General features: G+C 51.1%; 1 protein-coding gene across 1 annotated transcript in view; it reads left to right on the forward strand.

Moving 5' to 3' along the window:
• VPS13C (vacuolar protein sorting 13 homolog C) overlaps positions 1 to 15,566 on the forward strand; it is a 2,873,871-nt gene that overhangs the window by 1,941,797 nt on the left and 916,508 nt on the right. Inside the window, exon 61 of the mRNA XM_085648297.1 lies at positions 4,174 to 4,338. Coding sequence (XP_085504423.1) covers positions 4,174 to 4,338 — 165 coding nt within the window. The remainder of the gene's footprint in view (positions 1 to 4,173; positions 4,339 to 15,566) is intronic.

Below are 15,566 nucleotides of genomic sequence, written 5' to 3' on the forward strand. Positions count from 1 at the left end.
AACCTAGTGGGAACTACTAAACTCTCTTGAGTTGGAGAAAGGGTGTGCTAGACCCTTGACTTACCCAACTCTGAGTTCAATAGAACTTACTTTATTCTAGTCTTGATTTATATGTACCTAGTACCTTTAGTGGTTTTCAGTTAGTCACTCAATGAGATTATCTGGTAAAGCAATAGCAAGCTTGCATCCCAACTGTTGCACACCAATGTGAGAAGTTGGCCTGGTATATGCTGTCCACTAGTTATAGTGGGCACCTTGCACCACTCCAAACCACCTTTATTGATAATTAGGTTAAATACAACCTTTATTGAAAGCTATCCACACAAGGAATATATAAAATATATGTATTTATTACTAAACACTCTCTACTAATCTCTTTATGAGATTAGAGCACAAGATACACAATATTAACGCACTAGAACAACAGTAAATAGCACAATACACAGCAGGTTCCAGGGGGAGACCGAACCATATACTAAGAAATTGGTATAACAACCCCGACATGGCTAGAGACAGTGCCTAGAGCACATAGAATCGCTGGGACCCCAAGTAACCACCCAAGGTAGTGACACAGGGGACCCACGGAGGATGTGTGCAGTGTGAGATCACAGACGCGAGTTCCGTACAACTCTATGGGAAAGTCGTGGTTGGAATTTTAAAGATTAAGGACACTTAGGAGAGGACTTCAAGCAAACCCTTTGGAACATAGAAGGTTCTAAGACCAGCACCCTTGAGAGTACCGAGGTACCCGTGTTACCTATCCCAGAGGTGCCGAGTGCATAGGGGTCAAGTGGTGTCGGAAACGCTTGTTAATTTCAGTGGCGTGATGCGAAGAAGTGCTGCTGGCAGCAAGATGAGAAGTGTCCGGTGTGTTCCAAGCCTGGATCTGAGCTGAGAAGAACCTGAAAGCAGAGGGGACAGAGTCTGGGTCACTTCACAGTGACCAGGGGCACGACAGACGAATGCCCACCGATGTCGGGTGTTTCAGGTGAGAAGAGGTGAAGCTTGACTCTGCAGCCACGGGGACCAGGAGACGTCGACGATGACCAAAGTCTGCAGGTGAGCTGTCTCACGAAGGATGTCGAGTGCTGGGGGCTCAGTGTCCGGATTGAACACCAACAAGCCTTGGCAACTGCAACCCTCGCGGTCATAGAAAAGATGCTTCGGTGAGGACCAGCAAGATCCTGGGGACTCCCCAAGCAATGGACAGTCAGAGACGTCTGGAGCAACCAGGAAAGCCCACTTAAAGTTAAATTTCCCTTCTCAAGGACCCACAGGTTGACGGACCAGGGATCGCGAAGGGACGTCGAGCTGAATCACAAAATACCAGCCCACGGAACACTCGTGGAGTGTAGGCCAGAAATCTTCAGTGGAAATACTGCTTGGGTCTGGACTACAAGTAGCCTAAAGCACAGCCTCAGGGATCACCAAAAAGCATATGCTGCTGCAAATAGACACGCTGCACAGCGGTACGGATTGCACGGTCCCCACGATGGCTGCGGGTCTCAGGATTGCTGAAAGCACTATTCGACCTTGGGGACACTTGGGAACCCACCTCCTGTGTTGCCGAAATTTTCGGAGTACTCAGGAGCTGCAGAGATGCAAACCAGTCAGATGCGTTTAAGGTGCCTGCCTTGCAGGGGAGTAACTCCTTGACTCCAAGGGAAATTCTTTAGTCATCCAACGTAGTCGTAGTACTTGGTTTCTGTAGCAGAGTTTCGTCCAGGTAAATCTAAAGTCCTGTAGCCAGGGGTTTCTACTCCGGGGACCCACCTATGGTGGGGGCAGGACAAAGGGGTGGCTACACCCATGTCCTTTGTCCAGTTTCGCACCAGAGCAGGAGCAAATGGCTCCTGCAACCGGTTTGAGCTGGACTATGCACAGGGACACCAAATATGCCCCAGTGAAACATCAAAGCACTCTGAGTGCACCCACCCAGCACCAATACACTAAAGCCTGTCTGGGAGGTGGCCACACCTCTCTGCGACAGGAAACCTATTGTCCAACCTTTCCCTGCCAGAGTTTGGTCCAGCAGCAGGAGGGCAGACACTTGTCTGTGGCTGGCAGCATCCATTTTGTGATGCCAGGGTTCTGTGAAGCTGGTACCGGGTGTACCGGTGTTGTCATATTTCTCCCTCTAGTAGGGTGGAATCATACCTCCCACACCAGTTACTGGTGTGGAGGTATGATTCCAAGGTGTTTGACACAAAACACATCATGTTTCTATGGAGCCATTTTAAAGTTAGCATTTACCGCGAGGTTATAATGCACTTAAGTATATATGGTTTGGCTGCATCACAAACAACCCCGGAATATAGGTTCCGAAGGCTGCAGAGGGGCTCTGCTCATGCATGGGCACCCTCTCACATAAAACTCTGCACCCTGCCTTCAGGATTGATAAGGCCTGCCATAGGGGTGACTGATAGGATAGATATAGTGAACCTATATCTAAGTAAGGGGTGCATGCACCACCTTACACAGGTTGCTGTAGCAGTCCTGTTGTGTCATTTTGAATGGTCTCCCAGGGTTGGCATAATAGATGCTGCAGCCCCTGAGAGGCCTCTGGGGTACCCTTGCCCTGGGTACATAGTATACCATATACTAGGGACTGATAAAGGTACCCCAGGATCCAATCTGGAGTATACCTAAAGTACGTGAACAACAAATGTAGGGAGAAAGCAGATAGACTGGGGTCCTGATTAGCAGGATCCCAGTCAGACTAAGTCGAAAACAGTGAAACATCAGCAAAAAATGGGGGTAACTATAAGAAGCAGATTCTACTCTCCTACACCATGAAAGTTATGTTTTATTTGTATCATGTGTATTGTTTTTGGAAAATAACAAAACAAATTACAGATTGAAATGATATGCTGGAAGCAAGTGAGAATATCATGGAGTTGAATTTGGACAAAGGACCAGTGGCCAGGAATGAGGGAGGAGTTGCAGTGTGAAATGAACCCTGAACAGGGTTAGGCAGTAAAAGAGGGTATTGCACTACTGAGTATATGATGGAAATGGTTTGGAACATCTAAGGGGGAGGGTAGTGTGATAGAGGGTATTGTGTATAAGTGATGGATATCTAAAAAGGAGAAAACAGGAACTTCATCCAAGGCATTTAAGTACATTTTTAAATTGCAAAGAATATTCTATAATTCCGTGGTTATAAATAATGAATCAATTTATTTTCCTATTTTATGGAGGCTTCTGAATTTCCTCCTTGTGTTTTTGACGTTTTGCTGCTTCTTCTCTTGCAGGTGGAGTTGTCCCATTTAGATACTCCACTAATGGTGATCATATGCCTTTTAAATTGTTGAGAATCTTATTTTTGAGGGTGAGGCTTATAGAGTTTCAGCAGTAGGAGACCAAATGTGGGTCGGGGGGATTCTAGCTTGTCATTATCTTCTGAAGTGCAGTAGCAATGAAAGCGTCCAGTAGCTGTGTTTTTTGTTTGGATACTAGAGAGTCTGGTTTAAGGTAGTAATTAAGAAGTTATCTTAGTGACAATCTTTCTAAATCAAGTACAATGATGATGGCAATGTAGTAAGGGATCTTACTTCAGTAAGTTCCCCAGATCGGGCAGTATAACCGTAGGCGCTTAATGGTGGAGTTTTATTTTTGACATTGGCAGCAGCCACCTTTGTTAGAGAGGTCGACTTTGCTAAATTTACAGATGGACCAGAATGTCTGATGCATAATAAAGTACATTAATTGCGTGACCACCACTGGCTTCAGGCATCTATTGGTCGTTTAGCTTATCAGTGAGTTCTAGAGATGCTTTTAAGCATTCATACTTGGGTCTGATTGTATTAAAGTTGATTTCATGTGCATGTGCATTGCAACCCTCGCTAAAAGCCACAGCTCACTTTGCTTTATTTCTAACGTTTTTTCAACGATAAATTATTTATAATTGTTAACTCTATTTATGCTTGTAATTATACTGAACTGCCTAAACTATAGCTGTGTTTGGAAACTTTAGTACTATCACGATGGTTTTTGACTACTTTCATTTTTTCGTTGTTTCTCCATTTATCCTTTGTCTCAGAACGTTCATATTATCTGAACTCTGATAGCACTATCCGTTCTCAATGACGACTACCTTTATTAATTTATATAAAAGTGTATCGTGTTATGTCACTAATTTCACTTTTACAAATCTTTTATCCGTTTTTGTAGGTTGGTGTTAGCATCAAGATGAGCAGTTTTAATCTTTCCAAAATCGTTACAATGACCCCATTCTACACCCTGGTGAACAGAAGCTCCTTTGAGCTGGAAGTTGGAGAGGTTCTGCTTGATGGCTCCTTGCCAAGTAGGAAATGGAATTACATCTCATCGTCAGAGGTAATTTATGAAAGACATAGCACAGAAATAGATAGAAGAATGTTCTATTAATCTGTTTTTAGTTTAAGAACTTTCGTCTCAAGTTAAATGGTTTAGTTTTGAGGTTGTTTTGAGGTTTTGTTGTTGTCAGCATCGCTCTCTCTGGCAACCACTAAATGATGTCCATGCATGAGATCACGAATAACTGTCAAACGGGTGGCTTGGCTTTGACGTTTGGAGAAACCACAAATGATACTCTTATCAACACCACTTAATACAGGGACTCAAGTGTATTTTATTTGCGGATGTATTAGTAAGAATTTGAATCTTTTTTTGGGCTCAAACTGTTTACAGTGACTGCACCTGAGCACAATGTCTGTTGTTGTAGTGCAAGACCTGCCCATTAAGCGTGACTGCTGCACATCCTAAAAGTCACTTTGTGGTTCCTCTTGCCCTGAAGAATGATAGCTCATAGTAGAAAGAGCCTGAGATATTGATACCTTCAAACCACGAAAGAAATAGTAGAGAAAGTAACTCTTCCAGTATGCAGCTATGAAGCGTATGACAGATATATTGCTGGCAAGTGGGTTCACAGTTTTCTTTCGTAGATATCTAATTCAGCCAGCCGGAGAAGTCTGTTTTCTGAGAACTGACTGAAATGCTTATCCTCTGCTGAAATTGATAAATTGGGAGTTAGACTGTCACTTAGATATAATTAGGAACAATGATGCTCTCAGGAGATAGTTGTGTGTGTGTGTGTGTGTGTGTGTGTGTGTATATATATATATATATATATATAATACCGCAAAGTTACCTTACAGAGAGAGCCCACACGGGTGAATGAAGCTGACTGATTTATTCATGACTGCAGCGCACGACATGAGAAATGCAAAATCCATTAATGCATCCAGACGTGTTTCGGGCCCCTGCCCTTAGTCATTGGCTCTGAAAACTGGAGTGCAGTGTAAAGTTGGTGGTAATGTGGAACATTATTGGCTAAATACACCCTCACACCTTTTATTTTAACACGTATATTTATTTTCTTCGTGTTACACGGGAGCGCCGGAGCGGAGCTCCGATCTCTTCAGAATTGGCGCGTTTATGCCGAAAATGGCCGCCGCCGGAAATCCGCTGACGTCACACGCAGTGTGCGCCAGCAGACTAGACTGCTACATCACATCTCCCCCTTTATAACCAAACAACAACCTAACAACAACAACCCCTTAGAACTTGTACAGTCTTACTTGCTGTCCATAATGAACTCCCCAAATCTCCTGGGCAGATTGATTCTCCTGCCACACCGTGTCCACCTACTGCGGTCGCCTGTACTCGGAGTGGAGGCATCATTCCCCAGGCTGGGTGCCTCTTCACCATCCCCGCGTTCTGCTTCTCTCCCCCCTTCCTGATCTGTCCCCTCCTGGTTGCTGGACGCCTGTTATCTCGTTTCCTCTCTCGCTCCTTGCCCTGTCCCAGGTTGAGGACTGCGCCCAACTTCCTTGGAACTCTCCGGGTTTACTTCCTTGCTCCACTGGGCGCTAGCTGCTAAGGTGTTATCTGACTCCACTACCATAGTCTTCCAGTCTGTTGACGTACATCTCGCCATGCGATCTTGCGACCATATCTTCCCGTCGCTGAGGAGAGCTGACCTGGAGTATGGTTCCATCACTTGAAGCGGGGGCGTGAACTTACTATCTCCCTTCTTCCTTTGTGTAGGTAATATGATTCTCACCCATTCACCCTTCTCGAGTGTGGCCTCCTTGGTGTTGTGCTTCGCGTCGTAGTGCTCCGTGTACACTGTCTGTGCTCTCTCTAAGTTCTTACGTACCACCGCTGGTGACCAGTGGCTTTGCACCGTGAGGCGTTTCCATGCCACATTGTCCTTAGTGAATGGCTCCCTTCCTCTCAAGACTCGGAATGGACTGTACCCCGTGGTGGTAGGTGTTATTCGATAGGCCCACATCAGCCGTTTCAGCTCCTTCTCCCAGTTGATGCCTTGGCTGATCGCTGCCTGCACCGACCCCATGATCACCCGGTTGAATCTCTCCACTGATCCATTTCCTGCCGGGTGGTATATCGGTGTATGTCGTACCGCGATGCCGTTCCTGTCCATGAAGGCTTCCCACTTACTCGAAGTGAATTGCGGGCCATTGTCACTCAGAATCCGTTTGGAGATCCCTTCTCTTATGAAGACGTCTGTTAGGAATTCCAGTATTGTTTCTGTTTCAGTATTATCAGTCACTTGGATCTCCGGCCACTTGGAGTAACGATCTATTACAACTGTGATGTATTTTTGGGTGCCGTTCGTGTCTTGTATAGGTCCCAGGATGTCAATGGAAATCTCTTCCCATGGGTTTTCCGGACAGTCGTATCGCCCTAGGGGCGGACGTAATAATTTCTGGGTCTTGTCCGCATTGCTGCATTGTTCACACGCCCTTACATGTCGTTCCACCATCATGTCCATCCCCGGCCACCAGTAGTCTTCTTTTGCTCTCCCTTTTGTTTTTACGATCCCTAAGTGGCCTTCATGTGTGATGGAGACAATGCGGTGTCTCAAGGTGGTAGGATGGACAACTTTAGTGCCCCTTAGCAGGAACCATGGTTTGTCCCCTACGGACAATTCTTCTCGGACTTCCCAATACTGTTTCAATTCTTCCTCCAACAACCTCTTGTCCGGCCATCCGTTCGTCACATACGCCTTTACTGCACTTATTTTCTCGTCCTTGTCGTATTCTATTTCCCATTCTTGGGCGCTTATGGCTCTTTCAGGATCTCCTGTCATTGCAACCGCGTAGTCCTCCCATCCTCCTCCTTCTTCTTGGACCTCCGCGGCCTCTTTGGATGCTGCCCTACTCAAAAAATCCGCCACCTTGTTCTTATGTCCTGGTAGATACTCCACATCATATACATAATCTAGTAGCCTTAGCGTCATTTTGGCAATCCGCGGGGTGGCATGCTCATGCCCACAGGACGTGAGGACCTTCACCAAAGGTTTATGATCGGTGCGCAGAAGGAACCTTCCACCCCACAGGAACTGCCGGAATCTCTCCATTGCCCACACTGCCGCGAGCATCTCTTTCTCAATGACGCTAAATTTTCTCTCGTTGGGCGCTAATGCTCTGGACGCAAAACTTATAGTGGTGATAACTCCTTCTGTAGACCTTTGCGTGAGCACCGCCCCTAGTCCTTGGTCACTTGCGTCAGTGGTTAACATGGTGTGCACATCTGGGTCGAATCCATGTATGGGCACTGCCTCACTGATACTTCTTTTCATGTCTTCGAACTCTTGTTGTTGCTCTTCTGTCCATTGGAACATGGATTTGTCCTTCAGAAGTGACCGCAAATTATGGGTCCTGGAGGTAAAGTGTGGAACAAACTTACTGTAAAACTCTGCCATACCCAGGAAGGTTCGGATGTCCTCCCTGTTCTTGGGTGTAGGGGCCTCCTTTATTGCTGCAACGTTGGACGCTTTCGGTTCGATGCCGTTTTGACTTATCTCGTGCCCTAAATACGTGACCTTGTTCATTCCAAACTTGCATTTGTCCCATTGGGCGGTGAGTCCGTTTTGCATTAAAGTGGTTAGGACTTCCTTCAGCTTCCTGTCGTGGTCCGCCTTGGATGCTCCCATTACCAATATGTCGTCCTGGAAATATTGGATGCCTTCTTTCTTGTGGAACAACCTGTGCATCAGTTTTTGAAATACAGCAGCCGCTGAGGCAAGTCCGAATGGCATTCTCAGGAACTTGTAGCATCCGAACGGTGTGATAAACGATGTCAAATGGTTGCATGATCGATGTAAGGCAATCTGATGGCAAGCTGATGTCAAATCTATGGTGGAGAACCATTTTGCACCCTGGGTTCTGGCTAACATTTCGTTGATCCTGGGAAGCGGGAACTTGTCCACCACAATGTTTTTGTCAAGTTCTCTTAGGTCAACACACAACCTCACCTTCCCATTGGGTTTCTGCGCTACAACTAAGGGCGCCAACCATTCCGCATTGTCGATCGCCTCTATCACTCCGTTGTCTTCCAGTCTCTGCAACTCTTCCTGTACCGCTGTCCTGGTCCGGAATGGAATGTTTTGTGCTTTGTGGGACACCGGTTGGGCCCCCTCCCTCAGATGAATTCTGTGTGTGAACTTCGCCATGCGGCCGATGGAGTCTCTGAACACTTCCGGAAATTCTTCCTTCCATCGCTGCGCTTCGTATTCTGGTCCTTCTTCGGTAATGAGGACTTGCGTGTGTCCTCCAGGGTTCAACTTCATTCATAAGGCTCCCTGGTCTTTTCAGCCCAGTACCGACGGTTCTTTTTCGGCCACGTTCAGTTTCCCTTCGCATGTTCTGCCCTTGAACTCAAAGGATAAAGGGCAAAATCCCACCATGGGAATGGGCTCTCCGGTGAATGTCACTGGGTGGATGTCTGTGGGCCTGATGTGATAACTTGTTCTCGTTACAAACTCTTTCTCCCATATTTTCCTCTGGATAATCGTGATGGGTGACCCCGAATCAGCTACCATGGTCACTCGTACACCACCAATCGTCATCTCACACTTTGGTTTCTTGTCCGTGGTGCACGCTATGCCTAGAACTTGCTCTTCCACTATCAAGATCTCGTCTTCCTCCTCCTCATTCTCTTCTTCTTCTTCCTCCTTGCGTGGCCCTTGTGCTACATACCTTACTTCGTTTCTAGGGGACTTCCTCCTGCACACTTTCTCGTAGTGACCTACTAGTCCACAATATGCGCACTTGGCGCCGAATGCAGGACAGCCCTTGTCGTTGGCGGTATGAGTGCCGCTGCCGCATCTATAGCAGGCATTCTTGGTCCAATTCCGTTGTCCTTGTGATCTTGCGGTCCTTGGATTGTACCTTTTGTAGTTCCGCGCTCCTTGCTGTCCTGATGGTTGCTTGCTGTCCTGTGTCTTCCAGTCCTCAACTTTGTACACCGCTTGCTCTTGGTTGCCTTCTCGTTTGGCAGCTTCTGCGCACCTCCTGGTCAACTCCGCCTTTTTTACTAAGGCTACGACTACTTTCAAAGGTGCATCGCCATTGGTCCACAGCTTCTCTTGAATGGAGGAATTCACCGTGTGCATGATAATCTGGTCTCTTATCAGTTCCTCCTGCAAGGTTCCAAATTTGCACGTTAGAGCCAATTTCTGTAATGCCGCCACGTATTCGTCGACCGACTCCCCCTTGTTTTGCTTCTTGTAGTAGAAATTATACCGATCTATCGCTGTGCATACCACGGGACGGTAGTGGGCGTCAAGATCTTCTATTGCGTGTCGGAACACATCATCATCCGTTGCTGGTCTTTCCTCTTTCACCAGGTCTTGGTATACTCTTTGTCCCGCAGGGCCCAAATGATGAAGAATTTTCTTCCGCCGTGTAGAACAAGTTACTTACCTTCGGTAACGATGTATCTGTAAGAAACATTAGTTAGTTAGATTCCTCACCTTAGAATATCCCCAGGCGTCAGACTGGATCCGGAAGATTTTTCGTCAGCAATACCCCTTGTGTGTCGCTAGGCGTCGTCTGCGGCTCCGCGTCCGTCGTCGGCGTCGTGCGCCGGAATGACGTCGTCGGAGTACTTAGACGCCGCCCTCGCGCGCTGACATCAGTTCTTGTACATAGCCTTCCGCGCCAGGAACGCAGAGCCATGCAAGATACCGACACTGGTGCCAAAAAATTCTAGGGCCCTGAAAGGGATAGCCTTAACCCTAGATGTCAGTTCGCAGAACGGGGAGGATGGGTGGGTCGGTGAGGAATCTAACTAACTAATGTTTCTTACAGATACATCGTTACCGAAGGTAAGTAACTTGTTCATCTGAAAGAAACACATTAGTTAGATTCCTCACCTTAGAATAGATACCCAAGCAATACCAACCCCGGTGGTGGGTCTGCGAACCAAGATCACACCAGAAAGTCCTGGAGGACAGAACGGCCAAAGAAGCCGGACTTGGCTGTCTAGGCAATAATGCCTGGCAAACGTGTGCAACGAAGCCCACGTTGCCGCCTGACAGATGTCCTGCAAAGGGACCCCCCGTCCCAAAGCAGTAGTAGCCGCTGTGGCCCGAGTAGAATGGGCGCGCAGCCCAATAGGCGGTTCCTTTTTTGCCAAGGAATAACAGATTTTTATACACAAAACGACCCACCGGGAGATGGTCCGTTTGTGTACAGCTTTTCCCTTCTTTGCACTCACGTAGCCAACGAAAAGCTGGTCGCCCACTCGGAACTGTTTAGTGCGATCCATATAAAAGGAGAGCGCACGTTTGGGGTCCAGACGGTGGAGCCGCTCTTCCTCTTTGGAAGGATGCGGAGGCGGAAAGAAGGTGGGCAAGGTGACAGATTGCCCAAGATGAAAAGGGGTCACCACTTTCGGTAGAAAGGAAGGACGAGGCCGAAGGACAACCTTGTCCGGATGAACAGATAGAAAAGGAGGCTTGGACGATAGAGCCTAGAGCTCACTCACCCGTCTAGCCGAGGTGATGGCTACCAGGAAAGCAGTCTTAAGAGTTAGAAGACGAAGAGGACAATTGTGAAGAGGCTCAAAGGGAGCGCACATCATGAATGTCAAGACAAGATTCAAGTCCCACTGAGGCATTACGAAAGGGACAGGAGGGAACGTGTGAGTAATGCCTTTAAGAAAGCGTGACACTACAGGGGATTTGAAAAGAGAGGGCTGATCTGGAAGCCGTAAGAAGGCAGAGAGAGCAGCAAGATAACCTTTCAAGGTGTCCAGGGCAGAGCCCTGCCGGGCCAAAGAAAGAAGAAAGAGGAGAACCTCAGAAAGAGGGGCGGAAAGGGGATCCACAGCCTTTGCTGTGCACCATGCCACAAATTTGTTCCACCGGCAGGCGTATACCGTCTTTGTGGAGAGACGCCTGGCTGCCAGAATGATATCACAGACTTCAGGAGGCAAGTCAAATGGCATCAACTGCCGCCGCTCAATCTCCACGCATGGAGGTGGAGGCTGGACAGGTGCGGGTGGAGGACCGTCCCCTGCTGCTGCGACAGAAGATCCTCCCGAAGGGGCAGACGTATCGGAGGATCGGTCAACATACTGAGTAGCTCGGGATACCAGTACCTTCGTGCCCAATCCGGAGCCACCAAGATGACTTGGGCCTGGTCGCGCTTGATCTTCTTCAGCACTCTGGGCAGAAGGAGTATAGGCGGAAAGGCGTACAACAGACCGCAACTCCACTCGCGACGAAAAGCGTCGCCGAGCGAGTGCCGCCTTGGAAATTCCAACGCGCAGAACTGCTGACATTGCGCATTCTCATCGGTGGCGAATAGATCTAACCAAGGCTCTCCCCACTGCTGAAAGAGACCTTGCGCCACCTCGGAGTTCAGACGCCATTCGTGATCCATCATGCACCGGCGGCTGAGTTCGTCCGCTCTGGCGTTCAGAGAGCCCGCCAGATGTTGAACCACCAGGGTGATGCCCTGGTGTTCCAGCCATGTCCAGAGGCGCAGAGCCTCCTGACAAAGGGTCCACGACCCCACCCCGCCCTGTTTGTTGCAATACCACATGGCGGTGGTGTTGTCCGTGAACACCTGCACGACACTTCCCCGGACAGAGGGAAGGAAGGCTTTCAGTGCAAGTCTGATCGCTCTCAGCTCCAACAAGTTGATGTGGAGGCGAGACTCCGCCGGAGACCAGAGGCCTCTGATCTCCGCCTCTCCCATATGGCCACCCCATCCCTGGAGGGACGCATCCGTCACTACGACATGCTCCGGTAGGGGTAGGGAGAGGCTCTTGCCTGTGACCCAATCGCGGTCCGTGAGCCACCACTGCTGTGCAGTGCCCTCCGAGATCAAGACATGGTCGGACAGGTTGCCGTGATGCTGGGCCCACTGAAACTTCAGTTCCCACTGCAGAGCCCGCATGCGCTGCCTGGCGTGATGCACTAGTAGGATGCAGGAGGCCATCAGCCCCAGAAGCCGCAACACTAGCCTGACCGAAACCCAGGATAGAGGCCGAAATATGGGAATCAGGGCCTGTATATCCCGGACCCGCTGTTCCGGTGGAGGAACCCGGAACTGCGCCGAATCTAGAACCGCTCCGATGAAAAGGAGCTTCTGAGAGGGGCTCAGGTGTGACTTCGGCACGTTGATGGAAAACCCCAGCAAATGCAGGAGATCCGCCGTAGTCTGGAGGTGGGAGACGACTGCCTGGGGCGAGCCTGCCTTCAACAACCAGTCGTCGAGATAGGGGAAGACTGGAACCCCTGATCTGCGCAGATGAGCTGCGACCACTGCCATCACTTTCATGAACACCCGAGGGGCACTGGTAAGGCCGAAGGGGAGCACGGTGAACTGAAAGTGCTCCTGACTCACCGTGAACTGCAGGTAACGCCGGTGAGCCGGCAGGACGGGGATGTGGAAATATGCGTCCTGCAAGTCCAACGCTACCATCCAGTCTCCAGGGTCGAGGGCAGCTAGAACCTGAGCCAAAGTTAACATCTTGAACCGTTCCTTCCGGAGGAAGGCATTGACATTCCAGAGGTCCAAGATAGGGCGTAGGCCCCCTTTGCCCTTCTTGGGAACCAGAAAGTAGTGGGAATAACAACCACGACCTACTTCTGGGCCCGGAACGCGCTCGACGGCCCCCTTGGCCAAGAGGCCCGAAATTTCCTCGTGGAGAAGATTCAAATGATCCCCTGAGATACAGTGGTGCTGCGGTGGCATGGCTGGAGGGGTCATCTCGAAGGGGAGGGAGTAGCCCCTTCGGACGATTTGCAGCACCCACCTGTCCGACGTGATGGAACGCCAGTGGAGCAGGTGATGGCGAACTCTGCCGCCCACTTGCGTGGAATGGGCCTGAAAGCTCGGACTAGGAAGGCTTTGAGGCGGATGCTGCCGGGGTGGATGTGGACTGACCGTGTCGTTCTCCAGTACCGCCTCGGCGGAAACCACATCCGCGACCGCGTGCAGGCTGGTTCTGCGGCCGGTGGCTAGGCGGACGTGAGGAGGTGCCCCTTCTTTGGCCACGAAAGGAGCGAAAAGCGGAAGTTTGTGGCCGCGGGGCCGAGAGGCCCAAGGACATGGCCGTAGCCCGGGAGTCCTTAAAGCGAGCCAGCGCACTGTCCGCTTTGTCGCCAAAAAGGCGAGCGCCATCAAAAGGCATGTCCATGAGGGTGCTCTGGACATCCCCTGAAAAGGACGTGGACCGCAGCCAGGCGTGACGTCTAAGCGCCACCGTGGTAGAAATCGCCCTACCCAGCGAGTCCGTAGTGTCGAGTCCACATCGGATTGCATGGCGTGCTGCATCTCTCTCATCGGCCAGGGCCGAGGAAAGCCACGCCCGGGCCTCCTCCGGGCACAGTGGCAGCACGTCCTCCACCGCATCCCACAGAGAGTGGGAATAACGGTCCAAGAGACAGGCGGTGTTCAAAGACCGCAGGCCCAAACTGAGCGAAGAGAACAGCTTCTTACCAAACTGTTCCAGTCTCTTGGAATCCCGGTCCGGAGGAGCGGACGGGAAGGAGGATTGGGAGGTAGAGGCCTTGATAACCAGACTCTCGGGGGTGGGGTGTTGGGACAGGAAACTGGGGTCGCCCGGAGCAGGGCGGTGGCGCCTGGCAACGTTCCTATCCACAGGAGGGACTGTGGAGGGCTTGGACCAGGTGCCCTGCAGAACGTCGGTGAGGGCCTCATTGAATGGCAGCAGAGGCTCAGTGGAGCATGCGGCAGACTGAAGCACCTCAGTGAGGATGTTAGTCCTCACAGCCACGGCAGGCAGCTCAAGCCCAAGGGCTTCGGCCGCCTTGCGCAGCACCACAGAAAAAGCTGCACCCTCCTCCGAAGCCACAGTCGGAGGAGAGATGAATCCAGTGTCCGGTGAGGTATCCAAACCACTGGCCTCCCCCAGTTCCTCTGCCCAGTCCTGTGCAAGTTAGCTCTGAAGGGCCATAGGGTCATCAGACCCCTCCCAGTCGCCCCCGTCATCCGATTCCTGGTAAACAGGAGGAATGATCGGAGCCGGCCGATAGACAATATGTGTCTTTAGCGGCATCGGATGCGGCGTCGGGCGGCGCCGCATCGGCGTCGGGACCGGACAGGGGCTGAACCGAGGATCAACGTCGACCGGAGCCGGCGTCGGGGGTGGTATCGGTGTCGGCGGAGGAGGCGTAACAAGGTCGACCGGCATCGACGGGGGCCCAGGCTCGGGCCCCTCGGGGACCTGCGGCGTCTGGGCCGGAGCCTCCAACGGCGCCGGGGCCGGAGCCGCCGGCATGCAAGGTCACCCAGTCGAGTCCGTGGGGCCCAAAGGCGCGCCAGCAGGCGTCGACGGCGGGGCCAGGTTCCTCATGGCCGAGAGGAAGGCACTGACCTCCGCCGGCGTCGCGTCAGTCCCAGGGACCGTTGGGTATGGGGACTTGCGCGGCTCCTGCGGAGCCGCGGGGGTGGAACCACCCGGACCCTCGGCCGAGTCGCGCGACCGGCGAGGGGAGTCCGAAGAGCGGTGTCGCTTCTTGGACTTCTTGGAGTGCCTCGACTTACCCGAAGACTTCGAGCCAGACGAGTGACTATGTCGAGTGCGGCTCCGCGATCGATCCTTGGACCTCCTCCTGGACCGGGATCGAGAGCGACGCGGAGCCGAGTGGCGAAGCTCGAGAAGCTTGCGGGACCGCTCCTGCCTAGCTTTCGAGGTCAGGGCCATACAATCGGAGCACGACGCCGCGTCGTGGTCGAGGCCCAAGCAGTACAGGCACCAGCGGTGATGATCGGTCACCGACATCAGTCGGTGACAGTCGTCGCAGGCCTTGAAACCAGGCATCCTACCGGCACCAGAGTCGAGAATTGACCAAAAAGAGTCAAAAAAGTTAGTCAAAAATTGACTAAAGGGGTAGCTCTCCCGGATCTGCGCTTACTGGCGCGGAAAAAAGAAGAACTGACGTCAGCGCGCGAGGGCGGCGTCTAAGTACTCCGACGATGTCATTTCGGCGCACGACGCCGACGACGGACGCGGAGCTGCAGACGACGCCTAGCGACGCGCAAGGGGTATTGCTGACGAAAAATCTTCCGGATCCAGTCTGACGCCTGGGGATATTCGAAGGTGAGGAATCTAACTAACGTGTTTCTTTCAGATCTCGTGAACTCTGCTTCTCCCTCTTCTTCTAGTGCTGAGAGGTAGTTCAGGAAATACCGTTTCCAGTCCTCCCACGGCATCTTGGGTTCCCCTGCTTTTGCCAGGAATGGCACTGGGTTCGTCAGCGAAAATGTCTGAGCGCTCATTTTCTCCCCGTCGGTGGC

The sequence above is a fragment of the Triturus cristatus genome, chromosome 3_2 (assembly GCF_964204655.1).
Source record: "Triturus cristatus chromosome 3_2, aTriCri1.1, whole genome shotgun sequence".
Taxonomy (NCBI): domain Eukaryota; kingdom Metazoa; phylum Chordata; class Amphibia; order Caudata; family Salamandridae; genus Triturus; species Triturus cristatus.